The sequence below is a fragment of the Nicotiana sylvestris genome, chromosome 7 (assembly GCF_000393655.2).
Source record: "Nicotiana sylvestris chromosome 7, ASM39365v2, whole genome shotgun sequence".
In the NCBI taxonomy this organism is placed as follows: domain Eukaryota; kingdom Viridiplantae; phylum Streptophyta; class Magnoliopsida; order Solanales; family Solanaceae; genus Nicotiana; species Nicotiana sylvestris.
The window spans coordinates 155,486,390-155,504,235 of record NC_091063.1 but is presented as its reverse complement, the minus strand read 5'-3'; the positions used below and the strand labels follow the sequence as shown (position 1 = coordinate 155,504,235).

General features: G+C 41.8%; 2 protein-coding genes across 2 annotated transcripts; both read left to right on the top strand.

Moving 5' to 3' along the window:
• Nucleotides 1-5,187: 5,187 nt before the first annotated feature.
• On the top strand, nt 5,188-6,198 carry LOC138873997 (uncharacterized). Its single transcript, XM_070152494.1, has one exon. It carries the CDS (start codon nt 5,188-5,190, stop codon nt 6,196-6,198), a length of 1,011 nt encoding a protein of 336 aa, XP_070008595.1.
• A 492-nt stretch (nt 6,199-6,690) lies between these two features.
• Nucleotides 6,691-8,088, top strand: LOC138873996 (uncharacterized). The gene has a single exon (XM_070152493.1). The coding sequence runs from the start codon at nt 6,691-6,693 to the stop codon at nt 8,086-8,088; it is 1,398 nt and encodes a 465-aa protein (XP_070008594.1).
• Nucleotides 8,089-17,846: the final 9,758 nt, after the last annotated feature.

Sequence of the window (17,846 nt, the reverse complement as noted above, 5' to 3'; positions counted from 1 at the left end):
GCTTTCATGTGATCCTCTTCCCTTTAATTCCCTGTATGTGAGTATGTTTTAAGTTAAGGTAGCAGCCTATTGCTACCCTTGACTTAGGACCAGGTTCTCTTGAACCTTTCACTCAAACCAGTCCCATTCCCTTAACCCCTTTTATGTGTTGAGCCTTGACTAGGGTTTGGTAGTGTCCTAATCACCACCCAGACCCCTGTCTGACTTCTGAAAGTCTGCTCTTTTATTTGCTTGAATCAAGTAAAGGATTAGGGGTGTGCCAGTCTTACCCATGGCTGGGTATGACCACCCTTTGCTTTGATTTCCTCTAATCACCTCATTCTACACTCATTCTTAGTTCTTTAAGTTCTGTCTCCCTATGGTAAGCCATGCTTAAGGACCCTAGAGTTCCCTCTGAACTTGGATGCCTAAGGGCTGGTAATTCCACACTTGCACTATTCTGTTACAATATTTACTCTTTAGAGTGTAAGCATTGCCTGGGGCTCCTAGAGGCTCCCAGGAACTTTGAAACACTCTGAACAAGAGAAGGCCTTGGATTTTGGAATCTGGATTTGGTGGAACACATGCTATTGGATATTAAGATTGAATTAGGCTGCTCGGATCTAGTTGTAGGCTGTGATGTATTTTAATTATTTTCCTTTCTTTCTTCTGGTTCTGAAACATTTTTGTAAAAAAAGAACTTGGGAAGTATTAGTAAAAGGGTGTGGAAGGGGGTTTATATTTACTTGTATATGTTAAAGGGTAGATACCATGCATATAGGATCAATATTATTGTTTAACCACTTAGATATCATGCCTATAGGTTAAACGTATAAATCACCTAGAAATCATGTCTATAGTATTTGTATTCCTTTCATTCAATCACCTAGAGATCATGTCTATAGGCTTTTGCATTCCTTTCATTCAATCATTTAGAGATCATGTCTATAAGATTTCATGTTCAGTCGTATTGCAAATCATTAAAAATCCTGCCTATAGGCCCTAATATTCATGTAACCAATTGCATATAGAAATCATGACTATAGGAAATGCATAAACGCTAGGCAAACTGTAGGGTAATCAAATACTCATTCCTTTACCGGTTTAATAACAATAACAAGCCTTAAAAATTCAGTCACGTAGATACCATGCCTTTAGGAGCTCAAACTCGCCTAATGTGTTTAAGTAGGAATACTCTGTCAATTGGCTTCAACTTTATCAACAAAAACTCTTCCAAATATGTTTGCTTTTGAAACTCTTACAAATCTGCAATGCTCTTAAATTTTCTAAACTTGCATCTTTCTTTTTTCTGAAACGGTTCCTTTATACCTCTGCCTGAATTTATTCATCTCATGAAGCTACTATTTCAAAACAGCCTTTAACTCACTATTCCTTTAAGGTCTTTTCACTTTCGTAAACTTTTCTTCATCACTCTACGGTAGTTTCACTTAAACAATTCTGCTGATTTTCAAGTCATCTCTGAACCTCTGCAAATTTTCAACCTTCTGTCTTAAACTATTCTGCGTTAGGTCCTTTCTGAAAATAGTGTTTTTTTTACTCGCTTAAATACTGCAATTTCTGACAATTGGATCCGGGCTGCCTAATGCAGACTTTCTGTCTAAATATATGTGTTGAACCAGTCCGCTCGCCGTGTAGTTTTTAACTTAAGACCAAATCAGTAAATGCTAAGACATGCTAATTTAAGTGTTGTATGATTTTAGGGGTTTATTTGAGCCTTGTTTGCTTGTTTACTCATTCCTTTATTTGATATTTGTTTTTTGAATGTTGAAACTAGAATTTTATCCTTTAAACTCCATAAAGGCCCCATCTCTTTCTTCCCTCTTAGGATTAGAAGTCCTAATACCCCGGGACTGATAGGTCGGGACGGGTATTAGCATGCAATAAGTAAACGAGACTAAACACGCTTTAACACCTTAACAGGGTGGGAAGGGTAGAATATGGATATGATAACCGGTGCGCTTATATCTCATGTGAGAATGATTGCTGGGTATTGCACCAAGGTGATCCATATGGTATTTAAACCTAGGATCTTTTTCTTTATTTATACGATGTGATGTATTCTTAGAAGTAATGTTTTCTTCAATCAATCTTTTCTTTCCAAAACCACTTATGTCTTTTTCTCTCTTTTCTTTCAAAACTTTCAACTTATTTGTATTCCTTATGTGCAAACATTGACTGTCACTTCTACTCTTCTTAAAGTCACAACTAAGTACGGCCGGGAACCACACTAGTGGATCTTGAGGGGTGCCTAACACCTTCCCCTCGAGATAATCTCAAGCCTTTACCCGAACTCTGGTTTTCTTCCAAAAAATCTTCTTCTTTTCTCTAAAAGTGTCCTAATGCACTATAATCATTAGGTGGCGACTCTTTAAATTCCATAACCCGATTCCTCAAAAGGGAATAAGAGTTGTTTTGCCCATAATGTCGTAAACCCGATTTCGCCTTCTTTTAGGAGGAAAAAAGGGGGCGTCGACAGCATGACGACTCTGCTGGGGAATCCTTTAAGGCTTTTACCATTACGTGCTTTTGTGACTTTATTGCTTCCTTAATTGCATTTACCTTCTGTCTTTAATTATTTCATCAAAATACTAACTTGGCTCTTCATGTTTTTCTTTCCTTTTATTTTTTTCTTTTACTGCCTTTTTATTTCAATTCTGTTGTAATTACTGAGCATTTATTGTAATCTTTACTTTATGAACGTGAAAATACATGCAATTTGTCTCATTGTTATAACTGCATTCCTCAATATCATATTCCACTCGTGCCAAAACAAATCCTATAGCAACGCTTATAATGAGTGGTTGCACCCTTCCGATATTATAAACCCCCTAAATGTGGCAAAGGCATATTTACGGTAAAACCAGTCGATCAACGGTGTAGTCAACGGTTCCGCGCCTTTCCCTCTTGAGTTGTCCGCTTAAGGGTACCTTGTCTAGCACTTCAAAAGTAGAAACCATGTTCCTTTGAAACTGTTCATGCATCATGATCAACCCTAGCCGAGTCAGTTATGTTGTCCACATAATGACTCCTTAACATAGCCTAAACCAAAGTCCATCGGGTCTCCTGAAACCCAAACGGACACCTCCACGTTATGTGCATTTATTTGGAGAACTAAATGCCTTTTGCTAATTGTTGATTCAAATAGTCAAGTCTGGTGGGGTTAAGGGCCTAACACTTTGTTTTGTAGAAAATGAGGCACGAGGTCCCCAGATTCGGTATGGTATCCAGCATTCATCCAAGGCTGCTGAATTGGTGGGGAGATCTTCACTCCAGTGAGCAGACACTCGTCCACAAATACTTAGGGAATTCGCCCTCACTTCTGGAAATCCATCCCAACAACAAGATCATTGAGGCTGCCACTTTGTTTTGGGATAGTGATCGATCAGTGTTCCGCTTCGGAGACTTAGAAATGACCCTTTGCTAGAAGAGATCGGGGGCCTAGCTGGTATCCCCTAGGAGACTCCGAGTTTGCTTATGCCAGAAAACCGCAAAAGTAGAGGCTTTCTTAAGATGATGGGACTCAAGAAAAATCCCGACCTCTCTTGATTGAAGGACTCCTACATACCATTTGACTTCTTGTACGAGAAATATGGCCACAGCAAGTCCTATCGCACCTACATGGACGAGTTTGCCCTCACTTCTTTGGGACACATACATAGAAGGGTCTTTATGTTCATGTTTTGCTTTTTGGGCATGATAATTTTCCCTATGAAGAAGGCTAGGATCCACACCAGACTAGCCATGGTGACCAAGACTTTAATGGAGGGCATTGATGGGCAAACTTTTAGCATAGTACCCATGATCATTGCTGAAATATACCGGGCTTTGGAAAAGTGTCAACAAGGAGCCCCGCACTTTGAAGGGTGAAACTTGTTACTTCAACTTTGGCTCATAGAACACCTTCAGAAATGCGACTACAGATAGGAAATCATACGCGGGGATTGGGATGACCATATAGCTTTTCATCACCCAATGCAAATGAACTTTATGCCCAATATGTTTGCTCAGCCAGAAGATGCCAGTGGATGGGTAGAGCTGCTTGAGAATCTGAAAGAAGAGCATGTACAATGGATGTATGAGTGGTTCCCAACCGGGGAATTTATTGTTTGATCTCGGGATGCACCGTTGCTTATACTCATTGGCTTGAGAGGAACTTACCCTTATGTCCCTCTCCGAGCTATGAGACATGCAGGGAGGAAACAAATCATACCAAGGGTCGACAAGATGAGTCACTTCAGAGCCGACTTTCAGGATGATGATAGCCCACACAGGTGTCAAGCTCAGCACATGTGGCACTGCAAGCTTGTTTTGGGAAGGGAATCCCTCGAACCAGACAGGTATCATGCCGGATGTGTGCCGCACTATTTGGGTTGGTTGGAGGATGATCACATTGGTTTGGGTCACCCAGGGTTTGTCCATGGTCATAGGCTTATTGATGAAAAGATTGCAGCAAAGGTTAAATACAATCAACTGCGCAAAAGGATGCGAGAATGCGAGAACGAGCACCGGGAAATACAGGAAGCACACAAGAAACTGATCAACGAGTGGAAGGATATGGCTGTCAACGCCAACAACCGGCTGGGGTATCTGGAACGAGGCTTAATGGAATTGGAAGGTAAATTTCTGAAGAGGATCGACGATTGTCAGAATGCTGAGGGTAATGAAGGTGGGCACCTGGCCCGAGCTTACTTGCTGCTGGGACTGCGCGAGCTGGTGCAGCTGTACGAGGGAGGCAAGAATACCGGATCTGGGGAAGGTCTGTCTGGAACCAAGTAGTTAGGAGTCTTTTATTTTGCTTCTAATGATGTAATAAGGCCGTTGGCCACTAGTGACATTTTATTTTCCATTATTTAGCGTCGCTTTGGAGTCATTTTATTTTTTATCAATAAAATGAGGCATTTAGCATTATAAGTTCTCCAAGTTAATTTGTTGCTAGGCCTACCTCAGGCACAACGAGGCACCCAAATTAGGACGCGATTTATACTCTTGCACAATGTGTTTAAATATTGCAACATTTTCTTCTCACAACCCGCACTAACTTGTTACCTTTTTTGTTTTTCTTTAATTTTATTCCCCTCCCCAAAGGTTAGTTCGTGCATTCTGGCACCATTAGCATACTCAACAAGATCCAAGGGCCCTCCACCTCCTCCTCCTCCGCGTCCTACCAGAAACAGGAACAAAGGCAAAATGGGAGATACCAGTGCTAGAAAGGAAATCGAGGAAACCTCTCAGAACGCTTCAATCACTAAGGAAACTGCTGCTCATCTTGAGCAAACTTTGCTGAGATTTCGAGAAGAATTGGAACAAGTTCGAAACCTGGAAAATCTGTCAATCACTCTTGTCGCTGCTGATGCCAACAACCAGAACCATACTACACCACCACCAGCACAACCCGCTCATACCCAAGCCTGCAACACCTGCAACAACACTCCATTGCTCATTCCCGAACCCCAAAACACCACAAACGACCAGAACGCTCCCATCTTTGTGGACACTGTACCCCACTATGCCCAGCCTATCTCAGATACACCTGAATCAGACAGCAAAGACTTCCTCATTCATAATTTAGCTGCTGAGCTCAAGAGGTTAACCAGCCGGGTCCAGGGTGTCGAAGATAGCAAAGGTGTGGAAGGTTTGAACTATGAAGATCTTTGTGTTCAGCCAGATGTCGAACTCCCGGAGGGGTATAAACCTCCCAAGTTCGAAATGTTCAACGGTACAAGTGATCCCAGGGTCCATCTCAGAATGTATTGTGATAAGCTGGTAGGAGTCGGAAGGGACGAGAAGATCCGCATGAAGCTGTTCATAAGGAGTCTGAAGGGTGACGCATTATCGTGGTATATTAGCCAAGATGCGAAGAAATGGACAAGTTGGGTGAATATGGTGTCCGATTTCATGGACCGGTTCAGGTTCAATACTGAGAACGCACCAGATGTGTTCTATATCCAAAATCTGAAGAAGAAACCCACAGAGACCTTTCGCGAGTATGCTACTCGTTGGAGGACAGAAGCCGCTAAGGTCAGGCCGGCCTTGGAAGAAGAGCAAATGAATAGGTTCTTTGTCCGGGATCAGGACCCGCAGTACTACGAGAGGATGATGTTGATAGAGGGTCAAAAGTTCTCCGACATCATCAAGTTGGGAGAAAGGATCGAAGAAGGTATCAAGAACGGTATGGTCACTAATCTCGAAACATTGTAGGCCACCAACAAGGCTTTACAGTCTGGTGGCACGTCAAAGAAAAAGGACGTGAATTCCGTGATGGCTGCGCAAAGAAACAATTCCCCTATGAAATACCAATCATACCCCTCAACTCCACTCACATACCAACCTTCCCTAAACTACCAAGCACCATCACCCACCTACCAAATTCCACCACCCGTTTACCAATCATCTCCACCTCCCGCATATCAATCCGCTTTACCTAGATACTCTCAACCTGCACCTGTTTACCAAACCTATAATGCCCAACCCTCTCATTACCAATCACCTCCCACTCGCCAAAATTTCCCTAAACCCAGACCAAATTTTGACCGCAGACCTCCCAGGCAATATACAGCCATCCCTGAGCCAATTGACCAACTCTATGAAAAACTCAAAGCAGCCGGTTACGTTACCCCTATTCCAGCCGTAACTCCAGAAAATCCTTCCCAATGGATCAACCCAAACAAGACTTGCACATACCATACCGGGATGAAGGGCCATACCATCGACGAGTGTCGCTCGTTGAAAGACAAGATTCAGAACCTGATTGACAACAAGATCATTATAGAAAAGGAGCCAACTCCTAATGTCCGCAACAACCCCCTGCCTGACCACAAGGGTGGAGACATCCATATGATCGAGATTGAAGATGATTGGGACCCCGAGGGGTCAATCGGTTTTATAGTTGAAGGAGACGAACCTAAGAAGCCAGCAGTTACTCTCAATCCCATTGTTGTTCAAATTCAGCCCTCTAAGGGCGATGTGGTAAATGTGTCCGTACTGTTTGAGTTTGAAGCACCTTCCGCAAAGGCGCCAAAACCGATTGAGGTTGAGTTCGGAATTCCAAAGGCACCTCCACCTGTCGAAGTTACTGTGTTACCTCCCAAGGTGCCTATTCCGGTCTCCATGACAGACGTGACCCTGTTCAAGACAAATGTTATACCTTGGGATTACACCGCTGAGGCTAGAAGGAAAGGAAAGACATATACCGAGGAAGCAATTGCCGCACAGGGCATGACTAGGACAGGCAGGGTATATACCCCGGACCACTTGGCTGAGTCCAGCAAGCAAGCCTCCGGGCGGGTTGTTGAAACCGGACCCGATTACCTTTGGAGGAAGGTACAGGCCAAAGAGTTCTCAGTCGTCGAGCAACTGAACAAAACGCCAGCACAGATTTCTATTCTGGATCTTCTGCAAAGCTCTGAGGCACATAAAAACGCCTTAATGAAAATACTGAGTGAAACTTATGTTCCCAGCAACATAACAGGAGGCGAAATGGCAAACATGGTGGGGCAGGTACTGGAAAGCCACAAGATCACCTTCCACGAGGACGAATTACCACCAGAAGGGCTTGGTCACAACAAAGCATTGCACATCACTGCGCAATGCGAGGATCATTTTATCACCAGGATTTTAGTCGACGGGGGATCCAGCCTCAACATTTGTCTATTGATAACTCTCAGGACATTTGGTAAAAGATTGCACGAGGTCAAAGACGGGGCTATCAGTGTCAAAGCTTTTGATGGATATCAGAGGTCCACCATTGGAGAAATTAGCCTATGCCTACAGATGGGACCCACCTGGTTTGATGTCGAGTTCCAAGTCATTGACGTACCAGCATCCTATAATTTGTTGCTGGGACGACCCTGGATCCACGCCGCTGGGGCTGTAGCATCAACTTTGCATCAAGCTATAAAATTTGAATGGAATCATCAGGAAGTAATCATTCATGGCGACGGTAGAAACCCTATATACAGTCGCCAAACCATTCTAATGATCGGAGGAAGAAGAAGGATAGGAGGAGAAACGTACCACCACATCGAGCGGGTCAATGCTGTAGACAAAGACAAGTGGTGGGATAGCAAGATCGAAAGCATCCTGAATTGAAGCGGGTATGAACCTGGAAAAGGACTTGGCAAGAACCTGCAAGGTATCACCAAACCTATCCAGCTGAAGAAGCACGATACCACTTTTGGCCTAGGGTATGAGTACACTTGGGAGGAGTTCAACCACTGGTCACCTCCATGGCGCGGACCATACTATCCGCTGGAGCACCCTATACCTCAATTGGAGCAGACTTTTCAGCCATCCGACACTTTGTACGGATCAGAGGAAGACGAGGCACTAGCAGTAATAAAGAACCTGTCTCTGGAAGATGATATGGATTGTTGTGTTATCTTCGAGGAGGAAGGGGAGGAAGGCCCTTCCATTTAAGCCGTGAACCGAGGGGAATGCCTCACCAATTGGTCGGTCAGGACCACCAGTGCCCGTACATCTTCGGGGTAGCAAGGCTGAACGAGCATCATGCATCACATCTTTATTTTCTTAGTTGCTTTTCCTTTCTGCATTGTCTTTACTTTCCAAAATAGCTCTGATGTCTCGAACGATTATGAATTTCAATCAAAGCATTTCAAATTCATTATATATTGCACTCTTATTACTTTTCTCTATCATTTACTTTGTTTTACACAACGTTACTCTTACATATCTTGATGATGAACCAACAACTGTGACTTGCAACGAGGCAATGCAACAAACGGATATAGATTCAGAAGAGGATGATATACTAGAAGAGGTTGTTAGAGAGGTCAAAAACTTTGAGAATAGGCCTAAGTCTAATCTAGATGAGACCAAAGTCATTAATTTGAGTGATATTGAGAATGTCAAGAAAACACGTATCAGCGCACATTTGTCGCCATCAGAAAAGAAAGAGTACACAGAGTTCCTAAAAGAGTATGAGGATATATTTGCATGGTCTTATGATGATATGACTGGCCTCAGCACATCCATCGTAGCTCACAAGTTGCCAATAAATCCTACATGTCCGCCGGTAAAGCAGAAGCTCAGGAAGTTCAAGTCAGACATGAGTTTGAAGATTAAAGAAGAGGTTACTAAGCAAGTCAAGCCATGGTTCTCAGGGTAGTAGAATATCCGACATGGTTAGCCAACATCGTGCCGGTACCAAAGAAGGATGGGAAGGTTAGAGTCTGTGTCGACTACCGGGATCTCAACCGGGCCAGTCCCAAAGACAACTTTCCTTTGCCAAATATACACATCTTGATCAACAATTACGCCAAGCATGAACTGCAGTCATTCGTTGATTGTTTTGCTGGGTACCATCAGATATGGATGGATGAATAAGATGTAGAGAAAACAGCATTTATCACGCCATGGGGGATGTACTGTTATAGAATGATGCCGTTTGGATTGAAAAATGCTGGTGCTACCTACATGAGAGCCATGACTACCATCTTTCACGACATGATACACAAAGAGATCGAGGTGTATGTGGATGACGTCATCATCAAATCTAGGAAAGCTGCAGATCATATGGAAGACTTGCGAAAGTTCTTCAACAGGTTGAGAAGGTACAATTTGAAACTGAATCATGCCAAGTGTGCATTCGGGGTTCCTGCTGGAAAATTATTGGGTTTCATCGTGAGTCATCAAGGAATAGAATTGGATCCATCAAAGGTCAAAGCTATCCAAGAATTGCCGCCGCCAAATAACAAGAAGGACGTGATGAGTTTCCTGGAAAGACTCAACTATATCAGCCGATTCATAGCTCAGTCTACTGTCATTTGCGAACCCATCTTCAAAATGCTGAAGAAGGATGCCGCCACCAAATGGATTGATGAGTGTCAAAAGGCTTTTGACAGAATCAAGAAATACTTGTCTACGCCGCCAGTCTTGGTTCCGCCTGAATCAGGGAGACCCCTCTTGCTCTATCTCGCAGTGTTGGATGGAGCATTTGGTTGTGTTTTGGGGCAACATGATGAAACAGGGAGAAAGGAGCAAGCCATCTACTATCTCAGTAAGAAGTTCACACCGTACGAGGCCCGGTATTCTCTTTTAGAACGCGCTTGCTGTGCTCTGATTTGGGTCGCGCAGAAGTTGAGGCATTACTTATGTGCTTACATTACTTATCTCATATCCAGAATGGACCCTCTGAAGTATATCTTCCAGAAGCCCATGCCCACTGGCAAGCTCGCCAAGTGGCAAATTCTGCTAAGTGAATTCGACATTGTTTACGTAACCCAGAAAGCAATCAAAGGGCAAGCCTTGGCGGACCATCTCGCAGAGAATCCCATAGACAGAGAATACGAGCCCCTAAAAACATATTTTCCCGATGAAGAGGTATCTTTCATAGGAGAAGATATTGCAGAATCCTATGATGGTTGGAGGTTGTTTTTCGACGGAGCTACAAATTTCAAAGGAGTTGGCATAGGAGCAGTCCTGGTATCAGAAACCGGTCAGCATTACCCAGTATCTGCCAAGCTCAGGTTCCCATGCACCAACAACATGGCCGAATATGAAGCCTGCATTCTAGGGATTAAACTGGCCATTGATATGAACATTCAGGAGTTACTTGTAATCGGAGACTCGGACCTACTCATACATCAGGTTCGAGAAGAATGGGAAACCAAGAATCCCAAGATACTCCCTTATCTGCATCACATACAGGAATTGAGAAAGAGGTTCAAAAAGACGGAATTCCAGCATGTTCCCAGGGTACAGAATGAGTTCGTTGATGCACTTGCCACTTTGTCATCTATGATTCAGCATCCAGATACAAATTTCATTGACCCCATCCAGGTCAATATTCATGACCAACCAGCTTATTGTGCTCATGTTAAGGAAGAAGCCTACGGGAAACCATGGTTCCACGACATCAAAGAGTATTTGACCACAAGAGAATATCCAGAGCTTGCCAATGCTACCCAGAAACGCACGCTTCAGAGACTATCCAATAATTTCTTTCATAGCGGAGGAATCCTGTACATGAGGACTCCTGATTTTGGTTTACTAAGGTGTGTCGATGCAAGGGAAGCAACCAAGTTATTGGAGGAAGTACATTCAGGGACCTACGGACCGCACATGAATGGTTTTGTTTTAGCAAAAAAGACACTCCGAGCAGGATATTTCTAGATGACTATGGAAACAGACTGCATCCAGTATGTCCAAAAGTGCCATCGCTGTTAGATACATGCAGATATGATAAAAGTGCCTCCAAATGAGCTTAATGCAACAAGCTCACCATGTCCGTTCACCGCTTGGGGAATGGATGTTATCGGTCCAATCGAGCCTACCGCGTCAAATGGGCACAGGTTCATCTTGGTAGCAATTGATTATTTTACTAAATGGGTTGAAGCAGCATCATACAAAGCAGTTACCAAGAAGGTGGTAGCAGATTTCCTCCGCGACCGTATTGTTTGTCGGTTCGGAATTCCAGAGTCAATCATCACCGACAACGGTTCCAATCTTAACAGCGACCTGATGAAAACAATGTGTGAGACTTTCAAGATCAGACACAAGAACTCTACAGCTTATAGACCGCAGATGAATGGAGCCATAGAAGCGGCCAACAAAAACATCAAGAAGATACTAAGGAAGATGATCGAGAGGCACAAACAATGGCATGAGAAGTTGCCATTCGCCTTATTGGGTTATCATACCACAGTCCGCACATCAACCGGGGCAACTCCCTATATGCTGGTTTATGGTACAAAGGCGGTAATTCCTGCTGAGGTAGAAATTCCATCATTAAGGATCATACAAGAAGCCGAGTTAGATGACGCAGAATGGGTAAAAGGCCGCTACGAGCAGTTAGCCCTCATAGATGGAAAGAGGATGAATGCAGTTTGTCACGGTCAGTTATACCAGAACAGAATGTCCAGAGCCTTCAACAAAAGAGTTAAACCAAGGAAGTTTACACCACGACAGCTGGTGTTGAAGAAGATATTTCCACATCAAGACGAAGCCAAAGGGAAATTCTCTCCCAATTGGCAGGGTCCATACATGGTTCACCGAGTCCTAACCGGATGAGCCCTTATTCTTGCAGAAATGGACGGAGAAGTCTGGCCGAAGCCGATCAACTTAGACGCAGTAAAGAGATACTACATTTGATCGTATGCTTTTCTTTATGATGTAATTTGAACTACGCCTGACCTGATTCCGTTTTAAGAGGGGATACGTAGGTAGCCCTATGGGTTGGGTCACATTTTAATAAAAATTCCATTTTCCCCACTAGTGGAATTGGGGCAGAATTTTGAGGAGGATCCTCAAAATCCCGAAGTCAGTTTGTCGGCTTTCGCATCAACATCAACCCAGTAAACTGGGGCAGAATTTTGAGGAGGACCCTCAAAATTCTGGAATTGATCCGCTTTCAGTTATTCAGCACAACCGTCAGCAGCGCCAACCTAGTGAACTGGGGCAGAATTTTGAGAAGGACCCTCAAAATTTCGGAGCAAGCAAGGTTGCCGTGTCTTGAACCACATTGCAGTTGTTGGTTCATCCAAAATAAAATCATTCTTTTTCAAAATATATATACTTACATTACATTTAATGAATCATGCATAAACATCATTTGCATCACCGTCGTTTAGCAATGCTACCCCAATGATACGTAACGTCAGGAGCCAAAGGATACGAACTAACCTTCCCCCTCCACAGAACTCACGATTTTTCTTTGGATGCAGGAACTCAAGTCGCAATGCAAAACGCATTCACTCTTCAAAAGTCGAAACCCTCGAAACAATCACTCAACTCACAAAGGTCTACTATCTACACCCAATATTCCCCAGCAGTCATGATATCGCAACCGCCTATCAGCTAAGAAAATTACTACTATTTGCTCCTTTACATTCCTGCACTGCATAAGGCTACTTTCTGCCTTTTGAGACTAAGCTCTGTCTCCATCCACATTTTGCATAAGGCTACTCTCTGCCTTCCGAGGTTGAGCTCTACCTCCATCCTGCATAAGGCTACTTATCTGCCTTTCGAGACTAAGCTCTGTCTCTATTTGCATCTTGCATAAGGCTACTCTCTGCCTTTCGAGGTTAAGATCTACCTCCATATTGCATAAGGCTATGTATCTGCCTTTCGAGACTAAGCTCTGTCTCCATCTATATTTTACATAAGGCTATTCTCTGCCTTTCGAGGTTAAGCTCTACCTCCATATTGCATAAGGCTATCTATCTGCCTTTCGAGACTAAGCTCTGTCTCCATCCTGCATGGCTGAAATATCGCCACTTTATTTAAATTCTCGCTTCGGCTGAAATATCGCCACCCGCATTCAAATTCACGCCTTGGCTGAAATATCGTCACTCTTTGCATTCATTCGGCTGAAAGATTGCCACCTTCTCATGGGCTGAAAAATCGCCAACTTATTCAAAGGCGTCATAGTTCGGAGGCACCATCTGCATAGCCCGAGAACACCATTTCATGGCCTGCGAATCTTTATTTTATGCTCTTCATAGCCCAGGACATCATAGTCTGAGGACATCATCCTAACCATCCAAAGACAACATTCATGGTCCAACGGAAATTTGCATCATGATTAAATTACGCACAATATGTGCATATGCTCATCTACAGGTACACCGGCTAGCGAACGGCCATCTCAGCAAAAGTGATCCCGCTTCGGTTTTCCTCAACCTATCTGATTCCAAATGCCTCTCAAATATGACCATCGCGTCTGTCTTTTCGAATTTCCATCGGCATATTCCGTCAATGGTTTATGAACTACATATGGCCTGATTCCTATAAAACCAGGGATATGTAGGCAGCTCAGAAACTAGAGCACGGTCAAAATTCTTCTACAATCACCAATTCCGGTCAAAATTGGTCATCTTATCTTTACCCGACAACTCTTTCATCCTCCTCGGGTAAAGAGGGGCAGCTGTTGATACCCAATTTTTCCCTATGTATTTTTTTATATACTCAAAACACTTTCAAAATAGCATATGTGTGCATATATGAGCACCCCAAAAGATTTTGGCATTTTTAATAATTTTTAAGACCAATTTATGGCCTATTGTGCACTATAAAATCCATTAATTATTCCCAAAACTTGCCATTTTGGTGAATAATTTATTTCACTCTTACATTTACGGCAAAATATAATTTACGTGATTTTTGCATAATTTTACAAGTCCATTTGGTATTTTTAAACTAAAATTGCATGAAATTGCAATTTTAGCCTACTTCTAGATTTAATAGCAATTTTTATTAAAAAATCAATTCTAATATTTTTAAATTAATACCTACATATTGTTTATCAACCCAGTATTTTAATTTGATTTTTAACATCTTTTACTATTTTTATAAATTCAAAAGGGAAAAACGGCCATTTCAATTTTAGCCTCTTTTTGAGCCTAATTCTAACCCCCAATTCCCAACCCAATTTCATTTCTACCCGACCCAGACCCAATTAAACGAACCCGCCCGGATCCCGTTTTAAAATCGTGGCCGTTGATTGTTTTAATCAACGGCCCCCGTTTGCCCTTTCCTTTTTTAACCTAACGACCCCCCAATCCCCTCTCATTCACTCACTCGTCTCTATCTCTCTATCTCTCACACTCTATGGAACCTTCCACCTTCTCTCCTCTCCGATGAGCTCCCTTCACCATCTCCGTCCATCTCCGGCTCATCTCCGACGTGTCTTAGCCTTATGAGTCCATCTCGACTCGGACCAACCCCTTTTCCAGGCCTTTCTCATTTTCTTGGGTTTCTCTGAAATCCTATGCCATTTCGATGTTTTCTTGTTTCTCTCTAGATCTACTTTAGATCCGTGCTATTTCTGAGGTTTTTAAAGTATTTCTTACATCATTTTAAGTTTTTGCTTTCAAAACTGTTCGTCTTCTCGAACCTAGGGTTTCCTTGATTTTTACTTGTTCTACTGTGATTTCTTACCATATTTTGCTTTGCTGTAACTCCTAAGTGTTTTCACTATGGTTTCAATGTATTTTTCTTTTACTGTATTTCCTCCTAGGGTTTGCTAGTGATTTCCTTTACTGTGTTTTCTTTCATTATGATTCCATGAAATGTTTATGTTCCTTGGATTTTTTGAGTTTACTTTGCCTTATTTTCTACGCTTTCGTCTTTACATTTAATCTATGGAGGAAACCCTAGATTTTGGGGGTTTTCAAAACACTTGTGTACGATTGTTTTGCTTCCTGTGTCTAAACTAGTTTGATTTCAAAAACCCTAATTTCTAAGTTCGTCTCATGTTCTCTGATTCTTGCTAAGCTTTGCAAGACCTTCTGATTTCTCTCATGCTATCTGACACTCTCTTCTAGCTATGTTCTTCTACTCTTGATTGCATGACCACTCTGTTTGTTTAATTCCAGCCTCGCATGTTTAAAGCTATGCACTCTTTATAGTCAGACCTTTCCCTCTCGAAATAACCCTAATTTTGGGGATTGATTTCAGACTACCATTATGTGAGCTTGTTTGATTCTTTCTTTGTCTAATTTGGACCTTTTTCTGACTTGGTTCATTATTGATTTGGAATCCTTGATTCCTTGATTTACTATGTACTAGTTGATTTACTTCTTACCTTATTTACCTAACCGTGTATTTTAAACTTCCCTTATGTATTTACCCTCCATTGCCCAATGTGTTACTTTTTTTTCTTTCCTTAAATAAAACTCTGCCCTTTTACCGTTCAAATTTGGACTCCTTAATTAAAGGAATCCCCTTCTCCTGATTGATTCTAATTGATACTGAATTATTTTTTGCCTTGCTTACTTTCCTGGTTTTTAAACTATAAAAACCCTGCTCTTTTTTCTTTAAACACACGAACAACTGAGTTCCAAAACACACACACACTCAAAGCTCTCTCTTCTTTACTACTACTTGTGCTATTGTTCTGACTAGCCGGCTGAAAGCCAAGGCTAGACTTTGGAATCTCTTTGCTTTCCTCAAGTGTTTGCTAAAGGATTTCTGGTTGTTTCACTGCTCTATTTATTCTGTTGTTTGGAACTTGCAACTGGTAGGTCTCCACAATTTAAATATTGTCCTCTAAAACTATGTGTTTACTTCTCCCTTCTACATGACCTCTCAACTACATGTTTTCTGGTACTAAATGGCTAAACATTAGTCTGTCATGCCTCATGCTCTTGCATCTTTAAGTTCTGTTATGCTTTTCTTGATGTTTATATGAATGCTTTCATGTGATCTCCTTCCCTTTAATCCCCTGTATGTGAGTATGTTTTAACTTAAGGTAGCAGCCTATTTCTACCCTTGACTTAGGACCAAGTTCTCTTGAACCTTTCACTCAAACCAGTCCCATTCCCTTAACCCCTTTTATGTGTTGAGCCTTGACTAGGGTCTGGTAGTGTCCTAATCACCACCCAAACCCCTGTCTAACTTCTGAAAGTCTGCTCTTTTATTTGCTTGAATTAAGTAAAGGATTAGGGGTGTGCCAGTCTTACCCATGGCTGGGTATGACCACCCTTTGCTTTGATTTCCTCTAATCACCTCATTCTACACTCATTCTTAGTTCTTTAAGTTCTGCCTCCCTATGGTAAGCCATGCTTAGGGACCCTAGAGTTCCCTCTGAACTTGGATGCCTAAGGGCTGGTAATTCCACACTTGCACTATTCTGTTACAATATTTACTCTTCAGAGTGTAAGCATTGCCTGGGGATCCTGGAGGCTCCCTGGAACTTTGAAACACTCTGAACAAGAGAAGGCCTTGGATTCTGGAATCTGGATTTGGTGGAACACATATTATTGGATATTAATATTGAATTAGGCTGCTCGGATCTAGCTGTAGGCTGTGATGTATTTTAATTATTTTCCTTTCTTTCTTCTGGTTCTGAAACATTTTTGTAAAAAAAGAACTTGGGAAGTATTAGTAAAAGGGTGTGGGAGGGGGTTTATATTTACTTGTATATGTTAAAGGATAGATACCATGCCTATAGGATCAATATTGTTGTTTAATCACTTAGATATCATGCCTATAGGTTAAACGTATAAATCACCTAGAAATCATGTCTATAGTCTTTGCATTCCTTTCATTCAATCACCTAGAGATCATGTCTATAGGCCTTTGCATTCCTTTCATTCAATCATTTAGAGATCATGTCTATAAGATTTCATGTTCAGTCGTATTGCAAATCATTAGAAATCCTGCCTATAGGCCCTAATATTCATGTAACCAATTACATATAGAAATCATGACTATAGGAAATGCATAAACGCTAGGCAAACTGTAGGGTAATCAAATACTCATTCCTTTACCGGTTTAATAACAGTAACAAGCCTTAAAAATTCAGTCAAGTAGATACCATGCCTATAGGAGCTCAAACTCGCCTAATGTGTTTAAGTAGGAATAATCTGTCAATTGGCTTCAACTTTGTCAACAAAAACTCTTCCAAATCTGTTTGCTTTTGAAACTCTTACAAATCTGCAATGCTCTTAAATTTTCTAAACTTGCATCTTTATTTTTTTCTAAAACGGTTCCTTTAACCCTCTGCCTGAATTTATTCATCTCATGAAGCTACTATTTCAAAACAGCCTTTAACTCACTATTCCTTTAAGGTCTTTTCACTTTCGTAAACTTTTCTTCATCACTCTATGGTAGTTTCACTTAAACAATTCTGCTGATTTTCAAGTCATCTCTGAACCTCTGCAAATTTTCAACCTTCTGTCTTAAACTATTCTGCGTTAGGTCCTTTCTGAAAACAGTGTTTTTTTTTACTCGCTTAAATACTGCAATTTCTGACAATTGGATCCAGGCTGCCTAATGCAGACTTTCTGTCTAAATATATGTGTTGAACCAGTCCGCTCGCCGCTTAATTTTTAACTTAAGACCAAATCAGTATATGCTAAGACATGCTAAACTAAGTGTTGTCTGAT